Source organism: Metopolophium dirhodum, chromosome 8 (assembly GCF_019925205.1).
Source record: "Metopolophium dirhodum isolate CAU chromosome 8, ASM1992520v1, whole genome shotgun sequence".
NCBI lineage: Eukaryota > Metazoa > Arthropoda > Insecta > Hemiptera > Aphididae > Metopolophium > Metopolophium dirhodum.
In genome coordinates this window covers 14,892,220-14,919,998 of record NC_083567.1, presented here as the reverse complement: position 1 = coordinate 14,919,998, position 27,779 = coordinate 14,892,220, and the positions used below count along the sequence as shown (strand labels likewise).

The window sequence follows — 27,779 nt, the reverse complement described above, 5'->3', positions numbered from 1 at the left end:
ATTGGCCGTTCTGAAAAACCCAACAGCTGGCGACACTGTGGTCGTTTGTTTACTAAAATATTTTATAATCACTTATGGCAAAAAAATTTCCGCGGTCAGTGTCACTACTCGCTAGTCGCTGTCGTAGTGTCGTTATATAGTGTTGTAGCGACGTTAGTAACTGAAATTTTCTTCCCCTCGCCTGTTTAAATATTGTTTTGGTGATGCAGTTTTATTGTTATTTTATTTGATATCTCAAATGAAAACAATTCCTCTAAGCAATACTCTATCGTAAATGTGTGCGCGTGATAGTAAAATATGAGTGGATTTTTGGCGGTTTACGGCCATAAATGGATCGACAGCTTGGTGGTTTAATTGTGGACAAACGATTAAGAAACTTTTCCGACAGATTCTGAAGGATACATTTTGAACGTATTAAAAAGGAAAAATGCCGGCTGCCGAAAACGGTTCGTTGCATCCAGATAAGGATATGGATTTGGCGCCGATCATTAATGGCATGGAGACTTTACCAAAAACCAAACAGGTAATTTGTAGTTTTGCTAATGCTATTGCTATAGATATTTAATTAGTTATTTAGCACTTGTATTGGTCAAAGCTTGAAAGCCTAAAACCCTACTGACAAGTTACATTCATAAATTTAAAATGCATCTTTAATAAATTTTTGATGACAAAAACTATTGATTGAATTGTTGGTACTTACATTTGCTTACACTTGGGTGGGTAGTGAACGGTTATTATAAATTAATGTTATTATTTTTTTAAATATGATAGGTACCTATAACACTATTGAAATAAATACTTATATAATGTAGGTACCTATACTTCGGTAGGTTTGAATAGTCGTTGAATTTGTATGAACCATTTTCAATCTATTTTGATTTTTGTTTAAAATGAGGGTTGAAGGTATTAAGTAGGATAAGATATAATCCAAGTATTTAATCTTATAAAGGCAGGTGTAATGTAATTTTTTGATCTTGTTAGGATATGTGATTATTTGTGTAGGTAGTATTGGTGTATTATTATTGCAAAACAATGTATACAAATATATTTACACTCTATTGTTTTGAGCAGTGGCATGATCAAAAACATAAATTGGTGTTGCTCAAATACTTTTAGGTGACCTACCTACCATAATATTGTTGTACGTCCCGATAAAATGTTCTATTTTCCTCATATCAATGACCCACCTATCCACCAATATTGAAGGTGTTGCCTAAGCAATGTTTGGACCCTATACTACATGCCACTGGTTTTGAGTAATGTTAAACCATTTACATATTTTTACACATGCTGACTTCTTATCAAACAAAGTTTGAAGTAAAATATCACTAATTAAAACTTGTCTACCTACTGTTTTCAAAGACTTCCTTAGTACCTATATTTTGATCAAAAATTCATAATTGACCAAAATTAAATTTTACTATTTGAAAAAAATAAAAAAAAATATTGATTACAAGAATTAAACTGCCCTATATTTCAGTTTTTGCAGTTAGTGAGTTTTTTGTTCAAGTTGATGATAGTAAGTGTGTAAGTTCCTTATCTAAAAGTTAGAATATACAATATACATATTAAGTCCGTATAATAGTATAATATTAATTTTACTTAGGTACATCAAATTGTCTGGAGCTCAGAGCTCAGACCCAAGAAATTAAAAATTGCAAAAAAAAAAATATATGTCGAGGATACCTATTTTACAATACAGTATACATTTTCAGTTATATTAAATATTATTTCTGTTATTGATTGATTAATGATAAGTATAAATGTATAATAATTAATAGGTAACTGGTACCTACTTGTATTACTCATATTAATAATCATTACTATAATTATGGGATAATTATATTGATTTGCGATTGACATACTGTTAAGAGTTATTATAAATAATACAATAAATTGATCATATTTTATAAGCAATGACACAAAGTACCTACGTAATAATATAATATTATAGAAAATATTTTTTTAGCAATTATAAATCTCCAATATAATACACGACTTACCTACCTATAAATGCGAGTATACCTAAAATAAAGTCATGAATTTTCTCACATGAAGCAAACACATGTTTTTAATATTCACCAATAGACAATAGTTACATAATATTTTGTATTTTAGTATCTGAGTTGAGCGATTTTACAATGACGTGTGGTTTTTTTTTATTTTCTGTATCTGTGTACTGTGTACACAAATAAACTTCATTAGGTTTTCTGATGAGAAAGTGTTTTTGAAACACAGTGAAATTCAGTTGGTGTATTCGGGAGGTTAAAATTCCCAGTAGTTATCAAAAGCGTAAAAAAAAAAAAACCCAAGGAAAACCGGGCATTTTTACGCAAAATGGTTTTTTGACAAAATCGATTATGGTTTTTGGTGGATCTGTAAAAAATATTACTTTAGGTACATGAAATTATCACTAAATGTTTATATTAGCATTTTCTATACACCATAATATTTTGAAATATGTTGTACTATTTATAGGCATATTACATTTTCTACTATTATTATTTTATTGATATCTGTCAAAAAACTTGAAAATGTAACACAAGAGGTTCCTCGTAAATTGTTGTTAGTGCAAATTAAAAAAAAAATTGAGCGTAAATTCACAATACCTAATTTTTTATGAGCGTTAGAAATTCAATACTTTACAACATGGAAATTCACTCGATTTCTCATGGACAGATTTTCTTATTTGGTTGTAGGTAATTCGAATAACCGTAGATACTTAAAATGTACACTTTATGTTTATTTTATCATTTTTTATATTTGACAAAATGTTCAATATATTTTGGCTCGTTTTGAGCTGTTTGCCTGTTTACTGACTTTTTTAATTTATTTAGTTTTTTTCTATAAATGTCAATAAATAATTTTTGAATTTTTATTTGTATTATTTGTGTTAATCAGTAGCATTATCATTTAAAGAGCTAATATTTTAGTTATTTTATTTTGTAATTTATTTATATAAAGGATTAATATCTGTAAGTATATCATACATTGAATGCAGTTATTAATACTATTAACAAAATCTAAAAATAAGTTAAATAATTGTTAGTCTTACGTATGCAATAATTGCACATTCTGTCTATAATAAGTCTGGGGTTTTAACTGATATTCTAAAAAATAATAATTATAAAACGTTTCCGTTTTTAGTATGTTGCTGCCCACTTTATTTTATCGTTTATACAAAAATACACCTACGAGATTATGAGTCTACGACTCATTCATCGAGGCTTTTTGTAAAAATAAATAAATTATGGTTGGTATACCAAATATTATTTAACACCAGTGATTCTTTAGATTAACAGTTTTGAATGCTAAGAAAAAATAATTATGCTTCGATCAAAAATTAAAATAATTTGTTTATAATGCAATGAAATTTATTTAATTGAATTTGAATTCGTAGTATAGGTACTCTACAACGAGTATCAATAGTATACTACGCCAAGGAGAGCGAAGTGTGGAGTATTAAAATTTAAAAGTGTTTGTAATTTTGTTTATTAACGGGTATTAATTATAACAATATCTATTCTAAGGGAAATTATAGTGTCATAGTAATCTGTAGGTTTTTTTCGTTGCGTAAACATTTTTGGAGCAGATAAAGTGATGCAAACGTCGAATCCGGCGATATATAATATATATCCGGCGATCGGATATAAATTAGACTCGGACATATACATTAGGATCTGGTGTGGAAAAGTGGAAAATTCCCAATAGTTTATCAAACAGTTATTGTAATTCACAAAAATAATTCTACAATATTCATTGAAAAATCTAAAATTATGAAATTGTTGTTCACCTAAGACCGAACTCGGCTAAGAATCGTTTTTTGAATCCGATACGTGTTGCGGTCTAGTTTAAAATAATAATACAATAATTATCCCGGGACCCGGCCGAGCTGAATGAAGTGAGACGAATGGTAGTTTGTTGGCAGGGCTTCTTTTGTTTTGTTTTGTTTTTATTATAAATTTTAAATATATTAATAATTATTGTTGACTATTAATAAATTACCACACATCCAAAATAATAAATTAGTTTATTTTTATCTATTATACTTGTATAGGTCCATTAGTTTTTAAAATTACTTCCACGTCGGAAGTTAGTTTCACTAATAGAAATTGTGTTCAGGTCAATATGGAAACAATGGAATACTTTTTTATTTATCACAAGGACGAATGTTTTTAGTTATTCTATCATTTTCACTGGACCATGACACAATAATCATCGTTCATATATATTTCACCGTTATTTTGGGTTGTTTTTGAAGTATTTTTGTATTTTTTATGTAATATTTCGGAGTACCTATAAATAGTAGCTATAAACGATGTACAATATTATTTTAAAAAATTGTATTATTTTATTTATTTTATTTTATTAGTTATATAGTATTAATGTTTTATAAATATCTTATAACCTTAACTGATTGATAGCTGTAGTTAGTACTACTACTTTGTAAACGATGATTTTCTTTTAATTTTTATGCCACAAGTCTGATATTTAGACTTGTATAAATTATAGTTATATATTATATAGTTGTACCACATTCTCAGATACTACACCTCTACAATGTACCTTATGAAATAATAATGAGCTCCGCCAGTCTCTATCATTAGGTTGACGCTAGAACATTGACCTCGAACATTATTTTATGTTGTCTATTAAAGTTTCGACTTATTTATTTTATTTAGTTTTTGTACTAGGTAGGTATAAAGGTACATAACATTTTCTATATTTGCAACAATTTTTGTACAAATGGTTGATTAACACTAGTTTGCTTATTACTTTATTGAAAATTAAAATTACTATTTGCATTAACTTGACATAAGTACTATTTAATTAATTTAAGATGACAAAAAATAAAAATACATAAGTATGGAATAAATAAACGCTTAAGTGCCCCGTGTACTAATATTCTTAGTTTAATAAATTGTCCTTCTAATAATGCAAAATTAAAATGTTTAAAAATATTAAGCTTATATAAGTCAAATTACTGGTTTGTTTTTAAGACTAGTGAATGTTGTCTTTAAATTTGGCAGTGATAGAAGAAAATGTGCGAAAACCTAGATTAGTTTCAAGAACAAGAAAAATACCAATAAGATGAACATGAACTATAGACGTTTTGTATTCTGGATAAACTTAACTGTTAGGTAGAGAAAAAAAATACTACCGACATCAAGAAACCGGTTATAAAATAACGTAGACCATCACAACTAAACTAACGTTAGTCGTTCCTATACTGCGTAAAGTATTTTATATTATCTGCCCACAAGTATAGTAGGTATCCTTGTGTGTTATAACTTATAAGTATTTATCAAATATAATATTTTAGTAGGTGTTTTTAAATTGTTTAAAATCATAAAATTAGCTATTCGATGTCTTAACGCGTTTTACATGTATTATAAATTAATAGAAGAGTAAATAAAAAATAATAAATATCTTATAAAATTATGCATTTTTTTTAACTTACGTCATCACTAATTAAAAAGACAAAATTACTTTTTGTGAACAATTTAAATAACTAAATAATGTATGGAATGACTATTTACACAATTATTAGATAACATTTATTTTTTAACTAACACTTGGGTAAGTTAAAAAAAACATGTGTAAATTATACCTAAATACTTAATAGAGTTGTTCACATACAAATTAATTAAGTATTTAATTTTGTTTTAACTATTTTTAATTACATAAATAAATATGTATTTTATTTCAAATATTTATACTGTAGAGTGTATTATTAGGATTTCATTTACTATTAAAATATAAAAAGATTACCCATGTGCCTATGTAATATTATTAAATTTGTATTAGGTAACTATTTATTGTTTTTGTCGACACATTGCAGTTGCTTTAATTATGGATGATTAATTTTGAATAAAAAGTACTAATGACATTTTTGATTATCTTAAGTAAATCATTGAAAATATACGATAATTTCAATACAAGTTAACTCAATTTAAACGGTGCAACCCAAACGGCAACTACCCACTGTTTGTTTGTTCTCAAACGGCTCCCGTCGAAAAAGGTTTCACGAACCTATAAATTCCCAAACGGCTCCGGTATTAGACAACACAAATTCTTTTTTAATTTACTTTGCATTTACAATTTTAATTTATATCAATTTAAATAGATGATATATTTATAAGTGTATAATCACATGATAGATTCTAGTAATTAATTACTTTATCTTAAAGTTGATATTTAAATAATAACAATACGTTTTACAATTTATATGTTAAATTAATGCTATTTATTATAATTTTTAAGTAAATATTGGCATTTTATATCGTTAGTTTTAGTTGAAGCGGCTCATAAACGATGCGTTTTATTTTCCGTTTTATTTAACAGATTACGTTTAACAATCCTAAGCGAATTTAGGTAATTCCTGTAGTATGTGGCTGAAAATTGGAAGACTGTTCGGTTGTAGGCACGAAATAATTTATCAAAACGTTTTGATTTATTGACCAAGTGACGACTTGCATGACGGTCTGTCAATATGTCGTAAATGTCTGAATTATTACAAGTTTGGCGTAGTGCATTGGTCGTGTATGCGAATTCTTCAGTTCAGTATTTCTGGTAATAGTGCTGAAGTGGATCGCCTCTAGGAAGCTGAAGATTTTTAAATTTATATATTTTTAAATATTATTTAATATTTATATGTATTTATATGTAATATTTAACTAATAATTTACCTATTTATAAATAAAAATAATAATCTGACTACCTATGTAACAGTTTTTTGAGTTTAACCCATTCAATATATTATTATTTTCCCGTGTTTATTGTAAGACTTAGGTAATATATTAATATACTTAATCTCCAGTCATTATTTTTGCTTAGGCACGTTTCTACAGATTTCTTATAATTCAATATATTATAAATTTATAAATAATAATGGAATTGAAAAACTTTTTAACACATAAAATATAAACAATAATATGTAATAAATTATAACCTATAAAGTCTTATTATTTCTATCGATTATAATATTCAGTTGTATACGAAATAGTTGGTATTCTTTTTTCTTATATCATTGGATTAATTAAGAACATAATAATAAATGTTACTTCACTCATAAGTTGAACACTTGGGTTACGGGTGTGCCAAATGTGCCTGGGCACACCCTTATCGCTTATATATATAATTTATAGGTATCGTATCATTTTAATGTTTAATATCAAATTGATAGATGATATAGTTATTACCCTGTTATTAATTAAAAAATAAGTTGCAAATGTTGGATACACCATACACACCGTAACTATCAAATATTATTATTGAAGTTCGATAATTGTAAATATTTGGATATCACAATTTTAAATATTATAAAAGATTAGAAATGTATATTTATATTATAATTTACCTATAGGTTAGGTTTTAATTAAATACCGGATTTATATTCTCTTAATATACCTAAAATATGATTCTAATATTCTCTAAACAACTTTCAAATATTCTCATTATATTCTCTTAAAAATTTAAAAAATATGCTAAAATATGCAAAAATAATCAATAAACATCATTATTTGCTTTAGTATGCATTTAAAAATTATTTTTTTCAATTTTATATTAATAGTGAGGTATTAATTAGGTATTAAAAGTTGCGTATTCTAATAGAATATTATTGCACTTTAGTAAGAGTTGGAAATGATAAAAAAAAAATTGTAAATGTTCAAAAAAATTTTTCCTGGGTACCTACCGTAATATTAAAATTAATATAAATTTTTTCTCACAATTTACGAAATATTCCAAAATATGCTAGATGGGTTAAATATTCTCTACCCCATGAAATATTCTCAAATATGCAAAAAAAACTTTTTTCTACGCATTCAGAATTGAACAAATCGTCCACATTTTTTACTCTCATAAGACTGCATAGACCCAGTAACGATATGTAAAAACATATAAATCCGGTCTTTAGTTATAATATTATATACAAATATGCATCTAAAATATTTAAAATTTACTAAGTTTAACCCGTGCTTCTAAAATTATAGGTAATAATATAATAAATAATACTAATATAATTAATAATTATTATTTATATACTACTTGTATATAGTATTAATAATTCAAAATTATTATTAGGTACACTTAAAATTGCCAACTATGCATTTTCGTAATTTGTAATAATTACAAATTACATTTCTTACTAGGGATGTTTATACCATATCTTGAGTTGAATGTAATTTTTAATGACATTTTAGATTCTGAGCGAAGCGAAGAATGTATTGATTTAAAATGATGTGTTTTTTTTAAAAAATTTTTTGTGTCTGTCATCACAATTTGGGACAGTAAAAGTGCTTGGATTTTCTTCAACAGTAACTTTTCTGATAGGAAAGTGAATCTTGTTGGTACTTTGGGGGGTCAAAAGTAAAAATGTCTCAGTAGTTTTCAAACGCGACGTGAAAAACAAAGAAAAATGAAGGAAAAACGGGAATTTTTACGCAAAATCTGTTTTTGAGAAAATCGATTTTGGTTTTTGGTGCAAATCTAAAACAAATGACCGTAGGTACATGACATTTTGACTGAATGTTTATATTAGCATTTTCTAATATTAAAAATCCTTAGTCACAGTTTTTATTTATAAGCATTTAAAGTTCAAATCTTGACAAAATACTGAAAAATCACGAAAATTAGCATATTATTTTGAGTTGAGAATTCATAAAAATTTTTCTTTGTTGTAATTAAAAAACGTATGACTGTAGATACTTGAAAATTTCACTGAATGTTTTTATTAGTATTTTCTATACACCATAAAATTTTGAAAATAATTTGACTCTTTTTGAGCTTTTTACGGACATTGTCAGTTTTAAATTTTTTTAGTTTTTTTTTCTATAAATATCAATAAAATTTTATTTGTTGGGTAAGAAAGCGTGAAAATTTAATATAAGGCTCCTGATATATCATTCTAATAGCAGTTGAAAAATATTAAAAATACATAGGCACAATTTTTTTTTTATAAGCATTTAAAGTTTAATTTTTGACAAAATTTATCAAATTTATAATTTAATAATTATTTTGTAGGTAAAAATTTATAAAATGTTCAACTTTTATAGATAATGATTGAAATTTGAAAACAAAGCTCCACGTAAATAGGTTATATATAAATTACTTTATTCACAATAATATCAACAAATATACTTGATAATATCATAGGCCGACTGACCGTTTTCGCTCAGAATCGTTTTTCTTATACAATGATATTATATCATTGAATTCAAATTTAACACCATCCATTACAGTGACCCACTTGTAACCTACTGTACAGCAGAGCGACATCCACTTACCCACCTTTTTTGTTATTGAGATAAATAATTTCTTAAAAGTGTGACTTTTAAAAGAGTTTTTTATTTTTACATTGTGGGTGCACATAAAAGTATAGTAGGTAGTATCATGTATACTGTTATAGTAAAACTTCAATCAGTATCGATTATTTCAACAGCATTGTAAATAATTATAGTATTTATTTTTCAGTAGCACGAACAACAATACAATCTATTAATATTTAGTTAATATAATTTATTTTTATACCGTCATCTAAAATTAAGTTAAACGTTTAAATGTCACACTTTTTAAAGATGTCCTCGAAAACATTCTTTGAATTTTAAATACGCTTCGAATAAAGTATCATGACATGCTATATTATGGTAAATATCGAGGTAAATATAAAAAAAAACTATATTTTTGTTTATATTTTAACTCTGGTAGTATACAGGGGTAAATTATTTATATATTATCATGAAAACAATTGATCACCCCCTTTGACCTTAAACATACACCTGGACAGTGCATTGTATTTGAAGTTATACCAGCTATAAATATATAGGTATTTTAGTCTCCGATTCGATCAATATAGTCGCTTGTACACGCTATAGTTAAAAGTTAAAACAGCTAACATTATTGGGTTTCACTACACTTGTGAGTTGTGGTAGTAATTATATTATTTTAAGTGTATACCCAAATAATATTGTACTCAATAATTTAATACAATTTTGAATTTTCGTCCAAAAGTTTTGTCGTAATTTAATGTGTAGACTATAGGTATCCGTACATTTAGGTACAATAGGTACATATTATATTGTATTTATTATTATTTTTTTTTAAAGGTGGAATGAATGTTTTTTATTGTTCATAAGCCCGGTAACTATGGCCATTAGCTGTTTGTAGGAGAGGGGGATATGATTGGATTAGAACACGTGTATGTATGGTGTATCTGTGGCAAGGATTTGTCACTAAAAACACCCGCGGTCATCCATCCGGGAACTAATGACACCGGCCGGTACTTGCACTCAGAGCACGTTTCGTGACTGAATGCAAGGAGCAAAAACTTAATTAATATTAATTCATTATTATTTATTGAAGTTAATACTAATATGGATCTAAATTTATTTAATAAATATTAATTAAGAATATATAAATAATATTTTTAAGACAATAATCATGGCATACCTATTATTTAATTTGATAAATATCTGATCATTATTTTCGGTATTTATTTAATATTTGCAGAACCTAATTAAATAAAAAATGAATGATGTAATCATATTATGTACATATAATTGATATGTATTATATATAAATTACAGAACTTATATTTTTATTTGATAGTTCTTCATCAACATCTGCTTGTAATCTAATAAATAAAATTATTGTATTAATTTGAGAGTATAAACATAACGATTTATGTTCTGTATAAAAAACACGATGTCATTTAGTCTAAATTGTGATGCGAAACTAATGTCCTCGTTACTTTTGTTTGGGTACAAAATAAATACTAGTATTATTAACAGTGTATTAACTGTAGTAGATAATTTATTTTCGTATTATATATAGATTATTCTCTATGAATGCTTAAATATATGACAGCACAATTTCATGTAGAAACTGAATATGAATTTAAACATTTAAAACTAATAATTAAGTTTAAACATTTTTGAATGAATTAAAATGAAAATAATTTTTTTTTAAATTTATTTAATGTAGATTCTAGTTTGAGATGATCTAAATTTGTACATTTTACTTAGATAATTTATTAATAATATTGAATACCTAGTTCGATGTATGTAGTTAGTGGAACGTGACTGATCCTCAATACACATAATATGGATTAGGTACGCTAAAAAAAGTTTGAGAACGTCTGATATATAGAATGTAAGATGTAACAACACATTTATATTTTATTTGTGTGTTTAAACATTATTTTAAAGTTTTATTATAGTCGTATAGATTATATTATATATACAATTGTATAATAATATAATCTTTAAGTCTATAATTCTTGAAGATTGTTTCGACGACATGTATAGGTATCTTATTTCTCTTATTATCTTAAATCGTAGCCTAGAATTCATGGTTAGCTGAAATGTTTAATACGTGATGACGTCTGTTCATGTATAAACATTATATTATGGCATATGCGATAAAATATTTTTAACAATTATTATAACTGCTATATGTTGTGATCAAGGATAATGAGACACCGTTTAAGCATTCGAGCTATGAGTATTATTAAAATTAAAATTAATATTTCATGTTTGTTTTTTTAAACAAATTATTATTTTTCAAACTGTATTATAATATTATGTTGTATAATTTATTTTAAACGTATGCAGTGTTGCTGCGTTAGACTGTAACATATACTTTTTTTTTTGATCCGCGTTTGTAATGGAGAATAAAAGTCCAGTTTATTTAGGTCAATGGATGCGTCCGCGACCAGCTCAATAGTTCTCCACCAGTCCACCCGTGTAGTTTTCTGATAGCCAACCCCCCATGTACTTATAAAGTGTGCAAAGCGATTATAATCAACCTTTTTCTTTTATCCGATGAAATTAATTAGGTAAATTTAAATTGTTGTGTTAATAATTTAGTCCCAAAGAATTTTTATATGTTTTAAAATATATGATATGATATTGAAACAAATACATCGTTTTGAAAAACGTAATATATTTTTAGATTGAGGTTACATTTTAATTACTTTTTATTGTTTAGTTAACAAAATGTTATTATAAATTCATTCAATTAATTTCAATTTAAATTGAATAGTATGTACTTACTTCATGTAAATAGCTTTAAAATCGATGTTTAGTGAAATTCATTTTCCATTTGCAAGCGATTTCAGTTTTCAGTAAATACGGATGTAATGCCTAATTTAATATAAACAGGCGATATCAAAATCTAATTTTAAAATAATATGTTTCTGTGTTTGTTCGTAAATGCCAGTTCCCCGGATATTACAAGTGTTTTACTTCGATTATGTATTAAGGAGGAAGGATACAATAACTAAACTAAAATATAAGATATTAAGATGTATAATATAAGTCTATAGAGTATAGGCCGAGATATAGACGTTACAGTTAAAATATATTGGCAGGGATACAAAAATGTGCTGTTTCAAGATTTTTTATAAATGAGCTTGGTAATTAATTATTTTTCTATAGACATAAAATACGTAGGTATCTATCTATCTTCAATCAATTTGATATTTATAGAAACAAGTAAAAAATGTTAGAGATAATATTGTTTTCATATACTATTTGAAATTAAATTGGTAGAATTTATTCTTGAATGTATTTAAGAGGACGTCACCCCCGCATGTGTCATCTTGTCTAGTTGTCTCTGTCTTAAGACGTTATAGCGAATTTACATTCAGAAAATTACACTAGAAAATAGATTTCAATTGATGTTTTTACTCCCTGGATAAATTACAAACTTGAAGTACTTAAAATAATATTTTGATCTTTGCCTCAATAACGGGAATCTTGCTCTGCGGTATAGTAGGTTTCAAAAATGTATCAGCATCTATAAGTTTTTTTATTTTGAATCGTATTTATATCGTTATTATTATTTTTAATTCGGTAGATTAAACCATTGATTATATTATAAATATCTATAAATATCTATATATATCTATAACTAATGATTAAACTCATTTTTTGACAAAAACATCGCAGGTAACCTTTATATTGACAGTGACTTACTGTAATATAGTGTGAATACTGAATAGCTTTGTTTATAATAATTGGCCTGGTCAAAAATATTATGAAAATATCATTATCTATTATTTATTCAACAATAATATACATCAGGGGTCGGCAATAGGCGGCCCGCGGAAGGAAAAAAAATGGACCGCCAAAAATTTTCTTAATTTTCCTATATTTCCTATGCATCACTCCCCCCACCCTTCATAACAAAAATTAAACTAATATTGAAATCGATTTTATGAGGCGCTTAGACAATAATAACGGTTTATCATTATCTGTGTTGTTGTTGAACGTGCCGCAGTAATAATGTATTACTTTATAAATAATTAAATATTAAATACTTTGTCTTAAAATGTGTTTTTAATACAAACATAAATACATTAATGATAAAATTATGTTTAAGATTTTTTTGGCCCTCGAAATTTTTTTTTTTTAAATATCTGGCCCGCCATATAAATTAATTGCCGACCCCTGATATACATAATGCCGAAAATGTAGTGAGTAAATTAATATATTTGAAATTACCTATAACTAAATAAGTAAAATAATTTGAGAAAAAATTGTTATTTTTCGTATAAATATATACAACTTATGAGGTACCTTGTATTAAAATTGTCGAGCTTTTTGACTGATAAATAACATTAATAACATTTTATTGGGTTGTATAAATCGAAATCAAACTAAGAGAAGTTGAGAATTTAAAAATATGTCTACATACAGCTCAAAAAGAGTAAAAATATTTTGTAAATTTTTTTTTAATTTAAATATATTTAATCTGTTTACAAAATGAAAACAATAAGTAATACCTAAAGATAACAAAGAAAAGTATATACAAACATGAATCATGTGAAGAGAAGATCATTCATTAACAGAACCTCATTAAAAGTTTTTTTTACTATTTGTTACATTTATTTCTTCCAAAATATGTTTCTGAGTAGATACTCTAATGATAATGGATAGATAAAGCTGCATTTAGAAAGTTATCGATCCAATTTAGTAAGCTGTATAGATTGATAGTTGGTTATGTAATTTAACCTAACTTAAACTGATATTAACTTAATGCTTTTTAATTTAGTTAATTTTTTTAAATTTAATTCATTTGTAATATTATTTAATTATAATGGAATATTTATTTGAATCTAGCAAATAGCCTACATGTTTTGGAAGTCCCCCATAATAATTTTAAAAAAAACGTGGGGCATAACCCCCTAGACCACCAAACTATAAATTGATTCTAATGATTTCTATTGATCAATGAAAAAATATACTTACTAATACTAAATTAATTACATTTATAATAATTTTTAATTTATATGTTCTAGGTGGATCCTGCTACTTCATATTTAAGAGCTGCAAGATCAGGAAATTTAGAAAAAGTTTTACAATTACTTGAAAGTACCGGTGTTGATGTGAATACAGCAAATACTGTGAGTATCTCTATTCCTTTTTTACAATTTTTCTCGATTTGTATTTGTATGTTATCTTTTTGTATATGTTAAATACAGAATGGACTCAATGCACTCCATTTGGCTGCAAAAGATGGTCATGTAGATATAGTAAAATGTTTATTAAAAAGAGGATGTTCTGTAAATTCAGTAACCAAAAAAGGAAATTCGGCGCTTCATATTGCATCATTAGGTAAGTACATGCTAATTAGCACTTTAACGCCTTAATATATCTACCATTATATTATGTTAGTATACCTATAGCTAGGCAACTTTATAATTAATTTAAAAATCAATTTTAGCTGGTCAAGAAGAAATTGTCAAAGTGTTAGTGGAAAATAATGCGTCTATAAATATACAGTCGCATAGTGGTTTTACACCACTTTATATGGCTGCACAAGAAAATCATTGTAGTATTGTTGAATTACTTTTGCGGAATGGTGCTAATCAACTTTTAGTAACTGAGGTGAAATATATTAAAGTTTAAATTATGTATGTAATAATTTTAGATTTACTTTAGACAAAATTAAATGACATTCATAAATAAATAGTAGGTAGAACCAGGTTGATTGTGTTCAAGGTTCCTATTAACAATTGGACCCATTTAACAATTTACTCTTGTTAGTGTTGAATAATAAATTACGTATAGTTATCCGGAAAATATAGGCTAAATGTTCTTAATTGAACTTTTTAGTGATTGGACCATGAAAGTTTTGTTTAATAATTATGGTTTCATGTGTAAAATACAAATATTATATTTAGTTTCTTTATCCAAGGTTACTAAAATATTCTATTGTTTTTATAAAATAACTAGAGATAACTATATAATAACTTTTTTTTTTAATTTGAATAGTAGTATCAAGTACTTGTTGTTTCTAAGTACCCAAAACAGCTGAGTATATTCAAGAACAGCTGTGTTTACTAAATACTTGAAATAGACTAATATTATTTTATTCAGTTATTGTTACAGACATATTTATATTTGATATTTAGTATTCAACCCTGGGTGAAAATTAATAACAAAAATATAAAAATTATTGAGTAATTTAAAACTGTTTAAATATGTTGTAATTTTACTACTTATTTAATAATTCAAATAATTATCAAGTAACAAAAAACTAGAACATTCGACTTTCCTTTTAAGTTAAAATCTAGAACTTATACAACCCTAGAAATTACTATTTAATATTTAGTACCTATATTCAAGTATAATAACATATAGACTAATAAATCATCAATATTTTTTTTTTAGGATGGATTTTCACCTTTAGCTGTAGCCATGCAACAAGGCCATGATAAAGTTGTTGCTATATTATTGGAAAATGATACTAAAGGCAAAGTAAGACTACCTGCTCTTCATATAGCTGCTAAGAAGGATGATACCAAAGCCACTAGCTTATTACTTCAGGTTTTGATAAACTTAATAAGTATTTTTATACTAGTTTTTTTTTTTTAGTTATGTTTTAATATTTGTATAATATTACTTACTATGCTAACTTAGACTAATATTTTATCACTTATGGTTAAAATCTATTTATGTAATTTCATATTCTATTTTAATGAACATAAATCAAATATGTATTTTAGAATGATCATAATCCTGATGTCACTTCTAAAAGTGGCTTTACTCCATTACACATAGCAGCACACTATGGTAATAACAATGTGGCTTCTATGTTGGTTCAAAAAGGGGCAGATGTAAATTTTACTGCTAAAGTATGTAATAAATTTCACACTTTTTTGTTTTAAAATTAAATGTAATATTTTTATAAATAGCATAATATAACACCATTACATGTAGCTGCTAAATGGGGAAAATTAAATATGGTTGATTTGTTAATACAATTGGGTGCTAATATTGAAGCTAAGACTAGAGATGGACTTACCCCATTACATTGTGCAGCAAGGTCTGGACATGATCACGTTATTGAACGTTTATTACAAACCAACACTCCTAGAACATTAAAAACAAAGGTACTATTTGTTTATTTATTAAATTATATACAGTAACTAATAACTTAGATACATTTTTTTTTTTAGAATGGGTTAGCCCCTTTGCATATGGCAGCTCAAGGAGATCATGTGGATGCGGCTAAAGTACTTTTAACTTATAAAGTCCCTGTAGATGATGTCACTGTTGATTATCTTACCAGTTTACATGTAGCAGCTCATTGTGGGCATGTAAAAGTGGCAAAAACACTGTTAGATCATCATGCTGATCCAGATGCTAGAGCATTAAATGGGTTTACACCTCTTCATATAGCTTGCAAAAAGAATAGAATTAAAGTTGTTGAACTTTTACTAAAACACGGAGCATCTATTGAAGCAACAACAGAAGTATGCATTTTTTTAATAATGCTATTAAATATTTATTATTTACAATGAATATTTTTGTATAAAGATATATTTATATATTAATGTTATTTTAATTTTTAGTCTGGCTTAACACCATTACATGTTGCCAGTTTCATGGGCTGTATGAATATTGCCCTTGTTTTAGTCAGTCATGGTGCTTACCCAGATGCCAGTACAGTTCGTGGAGAAAGTCCTTTGCATTTGGCTGCTAGAGCTAACCAATCTGATCTTGTGAGAGTCTTGGTGCGTTCTGGAGCGACAGTGGATTCCAAAGCTAGACATGGCCAAACACCGCTTCATGTTGCATGTAGACTTGGTCATACTCAGATTGTTACATTACTCCTTCAACACGGTGCTTCAGTAGACACTACAACTACTGATTTGTATACACCTTTGCATATCGCAGCTAAAGAAGGACACGATGAAGTGGCAACTGCTTTATTGGAAAGTGGAAGTTCTTTAGTGTCGACTACTAAAAAAGGGTTTACACCTCTTCATTTAGCGTCAAAATATGGGAATATTGCTGTGGCTAGTATGCTTTTGGAAAAAGGGGCACCAGTTAATTCTCAAGGCAGAGTAAGTATAATATTTTAATAATTATAACTTAAAATTAATAACTATATTGAAAATATAATTTATTATTCTATAAAAAAAAAAATACAAATTATAATACTGCCAAAATATGATTGTATGGTAAAATCTTAAAAAAAGAAATTTCAAGTTTAATTTATGAATCAATGTATAATATAATATATATCATCAAATAGGTATATGGATTAATTTATTTTAATACATTTTATATTCTGAGCACTGCAATGAATGTATTGATTTTACAATGATGTGTTTTTTTACAATATAACTGATAACTAGTTGAAATAATGCTTTGATTATCAATAAACAATAACACAGTAAACAAAGGATTTGTTATTATAAGCATGTCAAATTAAATAAAAAAATTTTCAAGTTATATTAGTAAATTATCAGACTTTCAAAAATTGCCGTCTTGTTTTTACTACTAACAATTTCGTAATTTTTAAGTTATAATTTAATACTAATACAAAACTGTTCTACATTAAATAGAAAAATAAAAAAAATACTTAGCTTTGTTTTTTGTCCTTATTTATAATCTAATTTTTAGACATCTAAACAATGAGTTATATAACATTATAAAAATAGTATATAAACATTTTTAATTGGTTAAGAGTGAAACTAAAACTAATAAAAAAAATTATTATTCTCTATAGAATTAAGATCTGTTATTTTTTTTAATTCCTTAAATGTAAAAATATACATTAAATATTATATTATATAAATAATCAATTTAATATTTTACATTCAAATAATGCATAATTAAAGAGTTCTCTCTAGATAATTAGATTATATTTTATTTGTAAATTAGAATGGCGTTACACCGTTACATGTGGCTAGTCACTATAACCACCAGGATACGGTATTCTTACTTCTTGATAATGGAGCATCACCACACATGGCAGCTAAAAATGGTTACACACCGTTGCATATAGCTGCTAAGAAGAATCAGGTAACTATATTGCACTGTAGTATGTTTTTTGTGTGGTGGAGCATATCTGTGTAACACTTGTATTCCAGTTGGATGTTGCCTCTACACTGTTGATGAACGAGTCAGATGCGAATGTTGAGTCTAAAGCTGGGTTTAGTCCGTTACACCTGAGTGCACAGGAAGGTCATGAGCAAATGTCTAAACTGTTATTGGAACACAAGTCGGAAATCAACCTGCAGTCAAAGGTATCGTATGACTGATGAGTTTATCATTAGATAATCAAATTTTTTTTTTATATTTAATTTATTAATCATTATTATATTTGTCATTGAAGAATGGTTTGACACCTTTACATCTTTGTGCTCAAGAAGATAAAGTAAATGTTGCAAGTGTATTAGTTGACAATAATGCAAATATTAATGCAACAACTAAGGTAAGAAAACTAAACTTATTGTATTTGATTCTTTTTTTTTTTTTTTAAAAAAAACTTGAATGATTTTATTTTTTAGACTGGATTTACACCTTTACATGTAGCAAGTCATTACGGTCAACTCAATATGGTGAGATTCCTCTTAGATAAAGGTGCCGCGGTAGATGTTCAAACATCATCTGGCTACACAGCTCTCCATCAGGCTGCTCAACAAGGTCATACAGTTGTCATTACACTATTGCTTCAGAGCAAAGCATCTCCAAATCTTCAAAATATGGTAAAATAATTTGTATGTTAAATAATTTCTATAAAAAGTGATTAAATATTTTGATTTTATGATATAGCAAGGACAAACACCATTAAACATAGCTCATAGATTAGGATACATAAGTGTTGTAGAAACATTAAAAGTAGTTTCTGAAACAACTATAACCACTACAACCACTAGCACTATTGAAGAAAAATATAAAGTTATAGCTCCTGAGTCCATGCAAGAAACATTTATGTCCGATTCAGAAGATGAAGGAGGTAAAGTAAAATTCTTGTTTAGTAGAATCAATTTAAGCTTTGAACTAACTAAATATTGTATATTTTGTTGTTACTAACTGCATTTGTAAAATTAAATGGTGGATGTCTTAAGAACACATCAAGTTATAAAGTGGAGCTTCTCTTGGGTGGTTTGCTTATCGGGTTAATTATTATCATTATTATTTTTTTGGGATGCGTACTTGAGACAGGTGGTGATGATGTCTTGTCGGTGATCATGAACGATTACGGCAAGCCGGCACATGCGCAACATATTTATCTTCCATACTATCAAGGTCAAAACGTACTACGTAAGTTGTAATAAAGAAAAAAAAATGAGAGATAGGAAAATACGTTCTCACGCTATTTTATGTTTTGCTTGATGCTATCGGTGTTAACATTGCATTGCTTGCATTGTGTTTGCTTATAATAGCTTTCATTTCATATAAATTTAATATAAGAGTCTTGATAAATATTATCAATTGACAATCAAAATTCTATTAATTAGACTTACTTTTTATAATTAATTGAGAATTTAATCATTTATATTTTTTAAAAAAATTTTTTATAAAAAAAATACTGACAACTTATTTAATAATATTGTTAATAATCAATTCATGTAAATGTTTTTCTTTCTATATTATCTAAAATTATAAAGCAAGTGTTGCATTTAACACTATATTTTTAGTTTATAAACAAGTAAAATAATTTTCAAATGTACCTATATAGTCAGTTAAAGTTATGAAATAAGGGCTTTATAACAATTTATTTTTGGTGTATTGACAAACAAATGTAGGTACCATCATTAAATGTTTATTGTGATTTGTGTTCATTCTATAAAGGATTCAGGGTGTGTGCATATAATACCGAAATGTTTAATGACATTATGTTGTGGTTGTTTAAAATTATTGCTGGCATTAGATGTTTGTATAGGGAACAATACATTTACCATGGTCCGTGACTTTAAACCATTCTACTAACAATATGCTTGCATGCTAAAATTTTGCTATTTTAAGTTAAAGAGGCATTGTGTTTTAAATAAAAATATCTTGTACATTTTTTATAAGACTCATTTGTATTATGAATGTTGTATTTTATATACAAGTTATTAGTACTATTTTATTCTTATGTTTATTTACTTTTACCATAGTTATATTGTTTTATGCATTGATACAAGTATGATACAATGATTGATTGTATATTGTGTATTACAAATTACCTATATTTAAAATAATGACTAGATTATAATTCTTCAAAGTCAAGATTATATTAATTACAATTTAACATATTTACTTACTAGAAATTCTAATTGTAATTAATTACTATAATTATTTTCAATGATTCATTATAATAACGTTTGTAACTATTGCCTAAATACCTATAATCAGCTAGGCAAATAATAAAAAAGCTTGAAATCTGTTGTTATTTAGATTATTAATACATTAAGAAAATTTAATACTAATAAGTCACTAATTTTCAGAGCATTAAATAATTTTTTAACATTTCTACAATAAACTGACTGCTAGATTCAGTTAAATGTTGTTGTTATTATTTTGTTACATATATATTATATTACTATTATTTACAGAATTAGTTCAATTAAGATTCAATATATTTTTAAGATATAGTAGATGTATATGAGATGATTATTCGATTTTACATGGACAAGCTTAGTAAAGTTGACATACTTATATTTTTCTTATGACATTTAACTAATATTAGTAACTTGCAAATTATTAATCATTTGTAACAACATATAGATTCTTTATTTAGTTATATAAGTTATCTATGTTTTAATATAATGTATTGTTTAACTTTTGTCTATATGCAAAATATGCATTTCGATTAAAACTATTTCCCTTAGTCAAATATTCATGCAAATGTCTAATTTGACTACTATAATATATGCTATGTATGCATAAATATGTAACACATACACAAAGAGTAATTTGTTTGTAGTACCAAGTTGATATGAATAATCTTAATTAACATTTCAGAAACAGCCGTGTTTTCAAAAAATCTATTGTATCATGAATAATCCATCTAAACCGGCAATGTACTTTGAAGAATTATCTAATGTATTGTTTTGAATAATTCATGAGATTGTTCCAATAAGAAAAAAATCATATTTTTATAAATTTAGTATTCAATGAACTAAAGTTCATGTTATTAACAAGATAAGATATAATACTGAACAAATAAACATAGCTCCCACAATTTTATTAATTATACATACATTACAATATGTTGAGTTGGATTTATATTTTATGTTTGTTTTTTAATTGGAATGTTACATATTTGTTATGTTAATATTATTTTATTAATGATTTGTGTGAACGATAGTGAATGTTAAATATTTTCAACGATGTAGACCATTTAAAAAAATTAAATTTTCATAAATGTATGTTTTCTTTATAATTTCTTATAATATGAATTTTATATACGATGTATGTTATTGTAATTATATTCATCAATTAGTTATATTTTGATAGATGAAGATCCAATGCTGAATGACCAACACCAATATCGTTATATGACAGTGGATGATATGAAATCATTAGGAGATGATTCATTGAAAATTGATGTTACAAGGGACGAAAAGACAGACATAGTTAATGATTCAGCCAGTAAGTTTCGTTTGTATTAAAATTTTTTTTCGTATATACATATGTATTTAAGGGTTCAAAAGTTTTATTTAGCTTATTGAAAAATATTTTTTTGTTAATTCATAGTTATTAAAATTTTCAAACTTATGATTTATGTTATACAGCATTCTAATGGTTTAGTTTACATTTTATTAACTTGCAGAACCTCAATATTAAATAGCCAAAAAAAGTCAAAGAGACTTTATTTATAGTCATACACTTTATTAATATAGCACTGTATTTTGTCTGGTTGGTGAGAAATGGGATTTTTGAACATAAAATTTAGTCTATATTCATAATATCTTGTTAATTTTTCCTAATGTACATTGTAATTTATCTGATCAACTACTTTTTACCTTTTATTATAATTAATGTTTGTGTCTATTTTTTTTATCAACAGTTGCCAATGAGTATGTAAGTAATACACATTATGTTTCACCCCAGTATTCACCCAACCCCTCAGGAGGTAGCTTACTATCTGACAACATTGACATCTGCCGTTCGCCTGTAAATATTGGGTAAGTTTTATATGTTAAAAAAAATATATTAATTGTAGAATAATAAAGCTTAATAAAATGTTAAGGATATATAATATATTACATTTTGTCTTTATACAAATTTATGTATAACAATGGAAATTCTTTTTCATTAATTTTAATTTAAAATTACCTTTTGTATAAAGCTTATTAGTTATTTCACTGAACTTTGCACCTATGGTTAAATTCATGGCATTATTTGAGCACTGAGCACGACAGTATAGTAAATAAGTTAAATTTAAGATATAATTATTTATAAGTAGATAATACATATTATGTAGCTTTGGTTGTAATTATAAAAATTATGTACATTTTAAGTATTATTTGTTTTACTACACCTACACGTTAATCATACATAATATTATACAGAAGTTAATGTTATTAACTTTGAAAATTAAAACAGTATTATGATAAAATAGTTGTCTTACACTAAAGTGAAAACCAGGGAGCTTGCTGTTTAATAATTTTTTATTAATATTTTGAAAATTTTATTGTGTATAGAAAATGATCACTAAATTTAATTAATTTTATAATATACATCACATTTACTAATCACAAGACAGCAAATACTTTTATTTTTATTTATTTTTATTGATCTTAAGTCCGGCAACTATGGCCATTAGCAGTTTTTTGTTTGTAAGGGGGGAGAAACGGTTGGAACAGTTGGTTGAAACACGTTTTGTATACGTGGCAAGGATTTGTAGCTAAAAATCCCGGTTGGTCATCCATCCGGGAGCTAGCAACACTGGCCAATACGTACACTCAAAGTATTTCCACAGTTGAGTCCACACCGCGCCACAACAAATATTTTATCATACTATGATTTCAAAACAAATAAAATAAGTGTTATTAAATATAATATTATGACAAATTGTGTAAAATACTTTATTTATTTTTAAGGCATGCCATGTTGTTAAGGTAGCTTAATAATTATAACTACAGACTTATGTAATTATTTATGTACAATAACTATTATATGTTAATTTGTGTACGAGAATGCATTGTTATTTATGTGCATCTTGTGCATTGGAGAAAACCCATTTGCATTTTATACCGACAGGTTGGATAGACTTGAGAGATCGTTGGCAATGCTCGGCCCTTGTGGAAATACTACTGGAATGTGGCGCGAAAGGTAGACTGAGTGAATGTTTTTGAATGAAACACAACAAACACTAACTCGATACATCATTTTAATCTTTTATTTCTTTCTTACTCATTTTTTTTCATTAATGCTCTATTTATATTTTGTTTTTGTATTACATTTATTTTAAATTTCTAACACTATTTTGCTGTGCTCTTAATGCCATACTATAGGTGTGCGTGCTATGAACAATTTAATACATTATGTTTTATGCTCTATAATAGTTATGTACCAATTTATTATTTTATATTAACAAACTCATATTTAAAAACACCTATTTAGTATTTTTGTTGATTCCATTTTCACATTAAGTTTAGGAACTTTGAATGGTAAGGTAACACAGTAGTGTACTGATTTATTTGTTAGTTTTGATAATACTACTCTAACACCACTGCATGAGTAGATTCTATTATAATTTAATTTAGATTATATAAGAATAAGTTATAATTTTTATCATTACTCATGTTATTAATCTGGTTATATGTATTATGATCGTGTTATACAATTCTAAAATATTAACTTTTTGTCGTTGATTATTAATATAATATTTAAATAATAAATTATAAATAGATAAGTACCATAATATTAACTAATAATTAATGCTAAGTTACATTGTGTAAGCTAAAAGTTTATTTATAAACTACTTTATAAATACAATTTAATTTTGAAATTTATCTGTTTATAAGACAATGTAAATAACAGCACTAATTTTAAATTTTATGTTTTTAAATTAAAATTTGAACGGCATTGGCATTTGTACAGAAAAAGCCGCTGGAAAAAGTAAGTTGAATAAAGTACACAATTACTATGTACTCTATTGATAGAGTTTGTGTATTTTATCGTTGAATCAATAGAATGTGTTTTAAAATACAATAGTTCCTTTAAAATATTACTGAAATTTTTAATTTTTGATTTTTTAGCATGTTTGAACCATTTAGGGCATGAGTTGATTGTAGGATATACCTAATAATCGTACTGACTTTAATTAGCACATTATCTCTTAATTTTCTAATGCACTGTTTTATTTATTTTTATTCATTCATTTTTAAAGATAATATTAATTGTTTAATTTTTAATTTAGTTTCCTGGTTAGTTTTTTGGTGGACGCTCGTGGAGGAGCAATGCGAGGATGTAGACAATCAGGTGTAAGAGTGATTATTCCACCACGAAAGGCACCAAGTCCTATGCGAGTCACATGTCGATATTTACGGAGAGGCAAAATGGTTAATCCACCACCTTTGATGGAAGGAGAAGCATTAGCCAGTAGAATACTCGAACTTGGCCCAGCTGGAGCCAAATTTTTGGGGTATTTCTTGAGTTATAATATTTCAAAATGTTCACGGTTAGAATATTGTTTTAATTTTTAATTTTGTACAGACCAGTCATCATTGAAGTACCTCATTTTGCGTCATTGCGAGGAAGAGAAAGAGAGTTAGTTGTATTAAGGTCAGAAAATGGAACGACATGGAAGGAGCATAGTTTGGAAGCTAATGAAGAAGCTGTACAAGAGGTACTTAATGATAGCTTTGAAGGAGAAGAACTCAGGCAGATTGAAGACCTCAGAACTAGTCGCATTGAACGAATCCTGACATTAGATTTTCCTCAATACTTTGCTATTGTTTCAAGATTACGTCAAGAAATACATACTGTTGGTCCAGAAGGTGGAGTTATGTCTTCTACTGTTGTACCACAGGTGCAAGCGTTATTTCCATCCAATGCATTAACAAAACGCATAAAAGTTGGCTTGCAGGTATGACAAATTGATAATCCTTCATGATTGTTATGTACATTTTTTATTAAAATTATCTAGGCTCAACCTATTCCTGTTGAATTGGTAGCAAAATTGTTTGGAAACCGTGTCGCAGTGTCTCCTGTCGTTACCATTGAACCTCGCAGAAGAAAGTTTCATAAAGCTATTACTCTGACTATTCCTCTGCCACAAGCCACTACTAAAGGAATGATAAACCAGTATTCAGGCGATGCTCCTACATTGAGATTGCTTTGCAGTATGTCAGGTTAGTAATCATCTACCTTGTTGTATTCTCTAGCTGATTGGACTTAAATCAATTATTACATACATTCAGGCGGTCAGTCTAAAGCCCAGTGGGATGATGTTACTGGAGGTACACCATTAACTTTTGTCAAGGATTGTGTAACTTTTACAACAACTTTATCTGCAAGGTTTTGGTTGATAGACTGCAGAAATGTTAGTCAAGTCAAAAACATTGCTACACAACTCTTTATTGAAGCCAACTATGTTCCATTCATGGCAAAGTAAATAATATAACAATAAACTGATTTAATTGCTTATTTTATCTATTTTATTATTGCTTGTTAGGTTTGTAGTGTTTGCTAAAAGAACAGATGTTATGGAGGCACGTCTTAGAGTATTTTGTATGACAGATGATAAAGAAGAAAAAACATTAGAAAACCAAGAGCACTTTGTTGAAGTTGCTAAAAGCAGAGATGTTGAAGTGCTGCAAAACAAAAATATATTTGTGGAGTTTGCTGGCAATCTAGTACCTATATTTAAAACTGGTGAACAACTAGAATTAAATTTCACTGCTTTCCGTGAAAATCGTCTACCATTTACTGTTCGCATTCGTGACCTGGAAGATACTAATGTCGCACGTATTCTGTTCATGCGTGAGCCTAAAGTAAATCGAGGTGATCCTGCTCAATCACCTTTATGTGTATTGAACGTGACCATTCCCGAAGATATTGTTAATGTATCTACCAAATCTGAATTGGATTTATTAAGCCTTGATCGAAGTTACAATTTTTATGATAATGGTTTTGGTATGATACTGAATTACATTTTTACTACACAAATATATATATTAATAATAATTATTATTATTTCACAGAACAAATTGATACGATACGTAGAGCAGATATCCGTTTATCAGATATTTCAAACATGCTGGGTGATAATTGGCCGTCTTTAGCATCTGAACTAGGGATTCTTCAATCAGACATCAGTATTATCCAATCAGAATATCCTGGTAACACCCAACGACAGGCTATGGTCATGCTTAGGTTATGGTTACAAACGTTTGGACAGCAAGCAACTGGTAATTCATTAGAAAAGGCATTGCGAACAATCAATCGTGAAGATATAGTGAATCTGTGCATACACAATATTGAGATTGTAACTGATGACATGGAAAAAGCGGTAGCAAAAGTACAGTTAGATCAGTCTGGATTTGATTCTCTAAAAGAGGAATTAGGGCCATCTAGAGATGGATCTCTTGGTCGAAAAACTTCTCTTTCTAACCATAAGGTATTTAATATTAATTGTTTACATAATTTGTGGATGAACTATAATAATAATAATATTTTATTTTTAGAAAGTCAAACAAGTAGAAACAAATAATATTAACCAACCCATAAATGTTGATGAGGAGTTGATAAATGCTCTAAACAAACAGATGGTAGTTGATACAATTGTGGTCAAACCCAAAATTCTAGGTAAGTTGTTGAATCATTTATTGATATTATTTGTCATTACATGTTAACATTTGTTAATACTTAACAGATGATAAATATGCTGCGGAAGTTAAAGAGTATGATTCGAAGACATCCAATGGAGTATCATTTAAAGTAAACACACCCCCACCAAGCCCAACTGAGCAATCTGACAAAACTGATAAAAGTAAATATAATATATCATTTTTAGAGGTACAGATAATTATTTAAAATAATTTTATAGGCAAAGCTGCTTCAAATAGTAATGACAGTGATGTTTCTGAAGTAGGTGACAAAAACATTCTGTAACACATGGATTATCAAGTAATTAGGTAATTTATGTCTACTTATTAGGATCGCATAACAAAAATGTAAGCTAATATTATGAGCTATTATTACTCGTAAATTAAACTTTTTTGCTAATGCACAAGATAAAAAAAAATTAATGCTGATTGTTTTTTCTTTTATTTATTTTTGTAGAAAACTATTTAACTATATTCTAACCAAGCTTAACTGCTTAATTATGTTTGTATCGAGTGCCTACTTGATTTATAAAATGGTTAAGTCATTTTTCTTTTCTTTTTTGAAATTAAACTTATATGTATTTACCTAAATATTGTATTTGCGTTGTTTAAATTTTACAACTGGTTCGTGACCTTTTTTACATCTATTTTGTTGTTATTATTTATACCTTAGGATTTATTTAATTTAATTAATTTTGTTTTTTTCTTGTCC

At 27.0% G+C, this 27,779-nt stretch overlaps 1 protein-coding gene across 4 annotated transcripts; it reads left to right on the top strand.

The window, feature by feature from the left end:
- The first annotated feature begins 94 nt into the window (after positions 1-94).
- LOC132949838 (ankyrin-3-like) lies at positions 95-27,658 on the top strand. Of its 4 annotated transcripts, none has more exons than XM_061020912.1 (27): positions 95-523; positions 14,303-14,407; positions 14,486-14,618; positions 14,728-14,891; positions 15,678-15,833; positions 16,013-16,141; positions 16,202-16,399; positions 16,466-16,762; positions 16,862-17,356; positions 18,180-18,320; positions 18,389-18,544; positions 18,634-18,732; positions 18,809-19,006; positions 19,074-19,257; positions 19,467-19,565; positions 21,747-21,881; positions 22,300-22,417; positions 23,496-23,567; positions 24,658-24,882; positions 24,954-25,326; positions 25,387-25,591; positions 25,661-25,850; positions 25,915-26,375; positions 26,444-26,859; positions 26,927-27,047; positions 27,115-27,231; positions 27,289-27,658. In XM_061020912.1, the coding sequence occupies exons 1-27, from the start codon at positions 428-430 to the stop codon at positions 27,351-27,353; spliced, it is 5,148 nt and encodes a 1,715-aa protein (XP_060876895.1). In that variant the 5' UTR covers positions 95-427; the 3' UTR covers positions 27,354-27,658. The 4 variants fall into 4 exon arrangements, with proteins under 4 accessions (XP_060876895.1, XP_060876896.1, XP_060876898.1 ...); XM_061020913.1 differs by lacking the exon at positions 23,496-23,567 and adding an exon at positions 24,339-24,356 and having other exon boundaries at positions 96-523; XM_061020915.1 differs by lacking the exon at positions 19,467-19,565 and having other exon boundaries at positions 96-523.
- Positions 27,659-27,779: the final 121 nt, after the last annotated feature.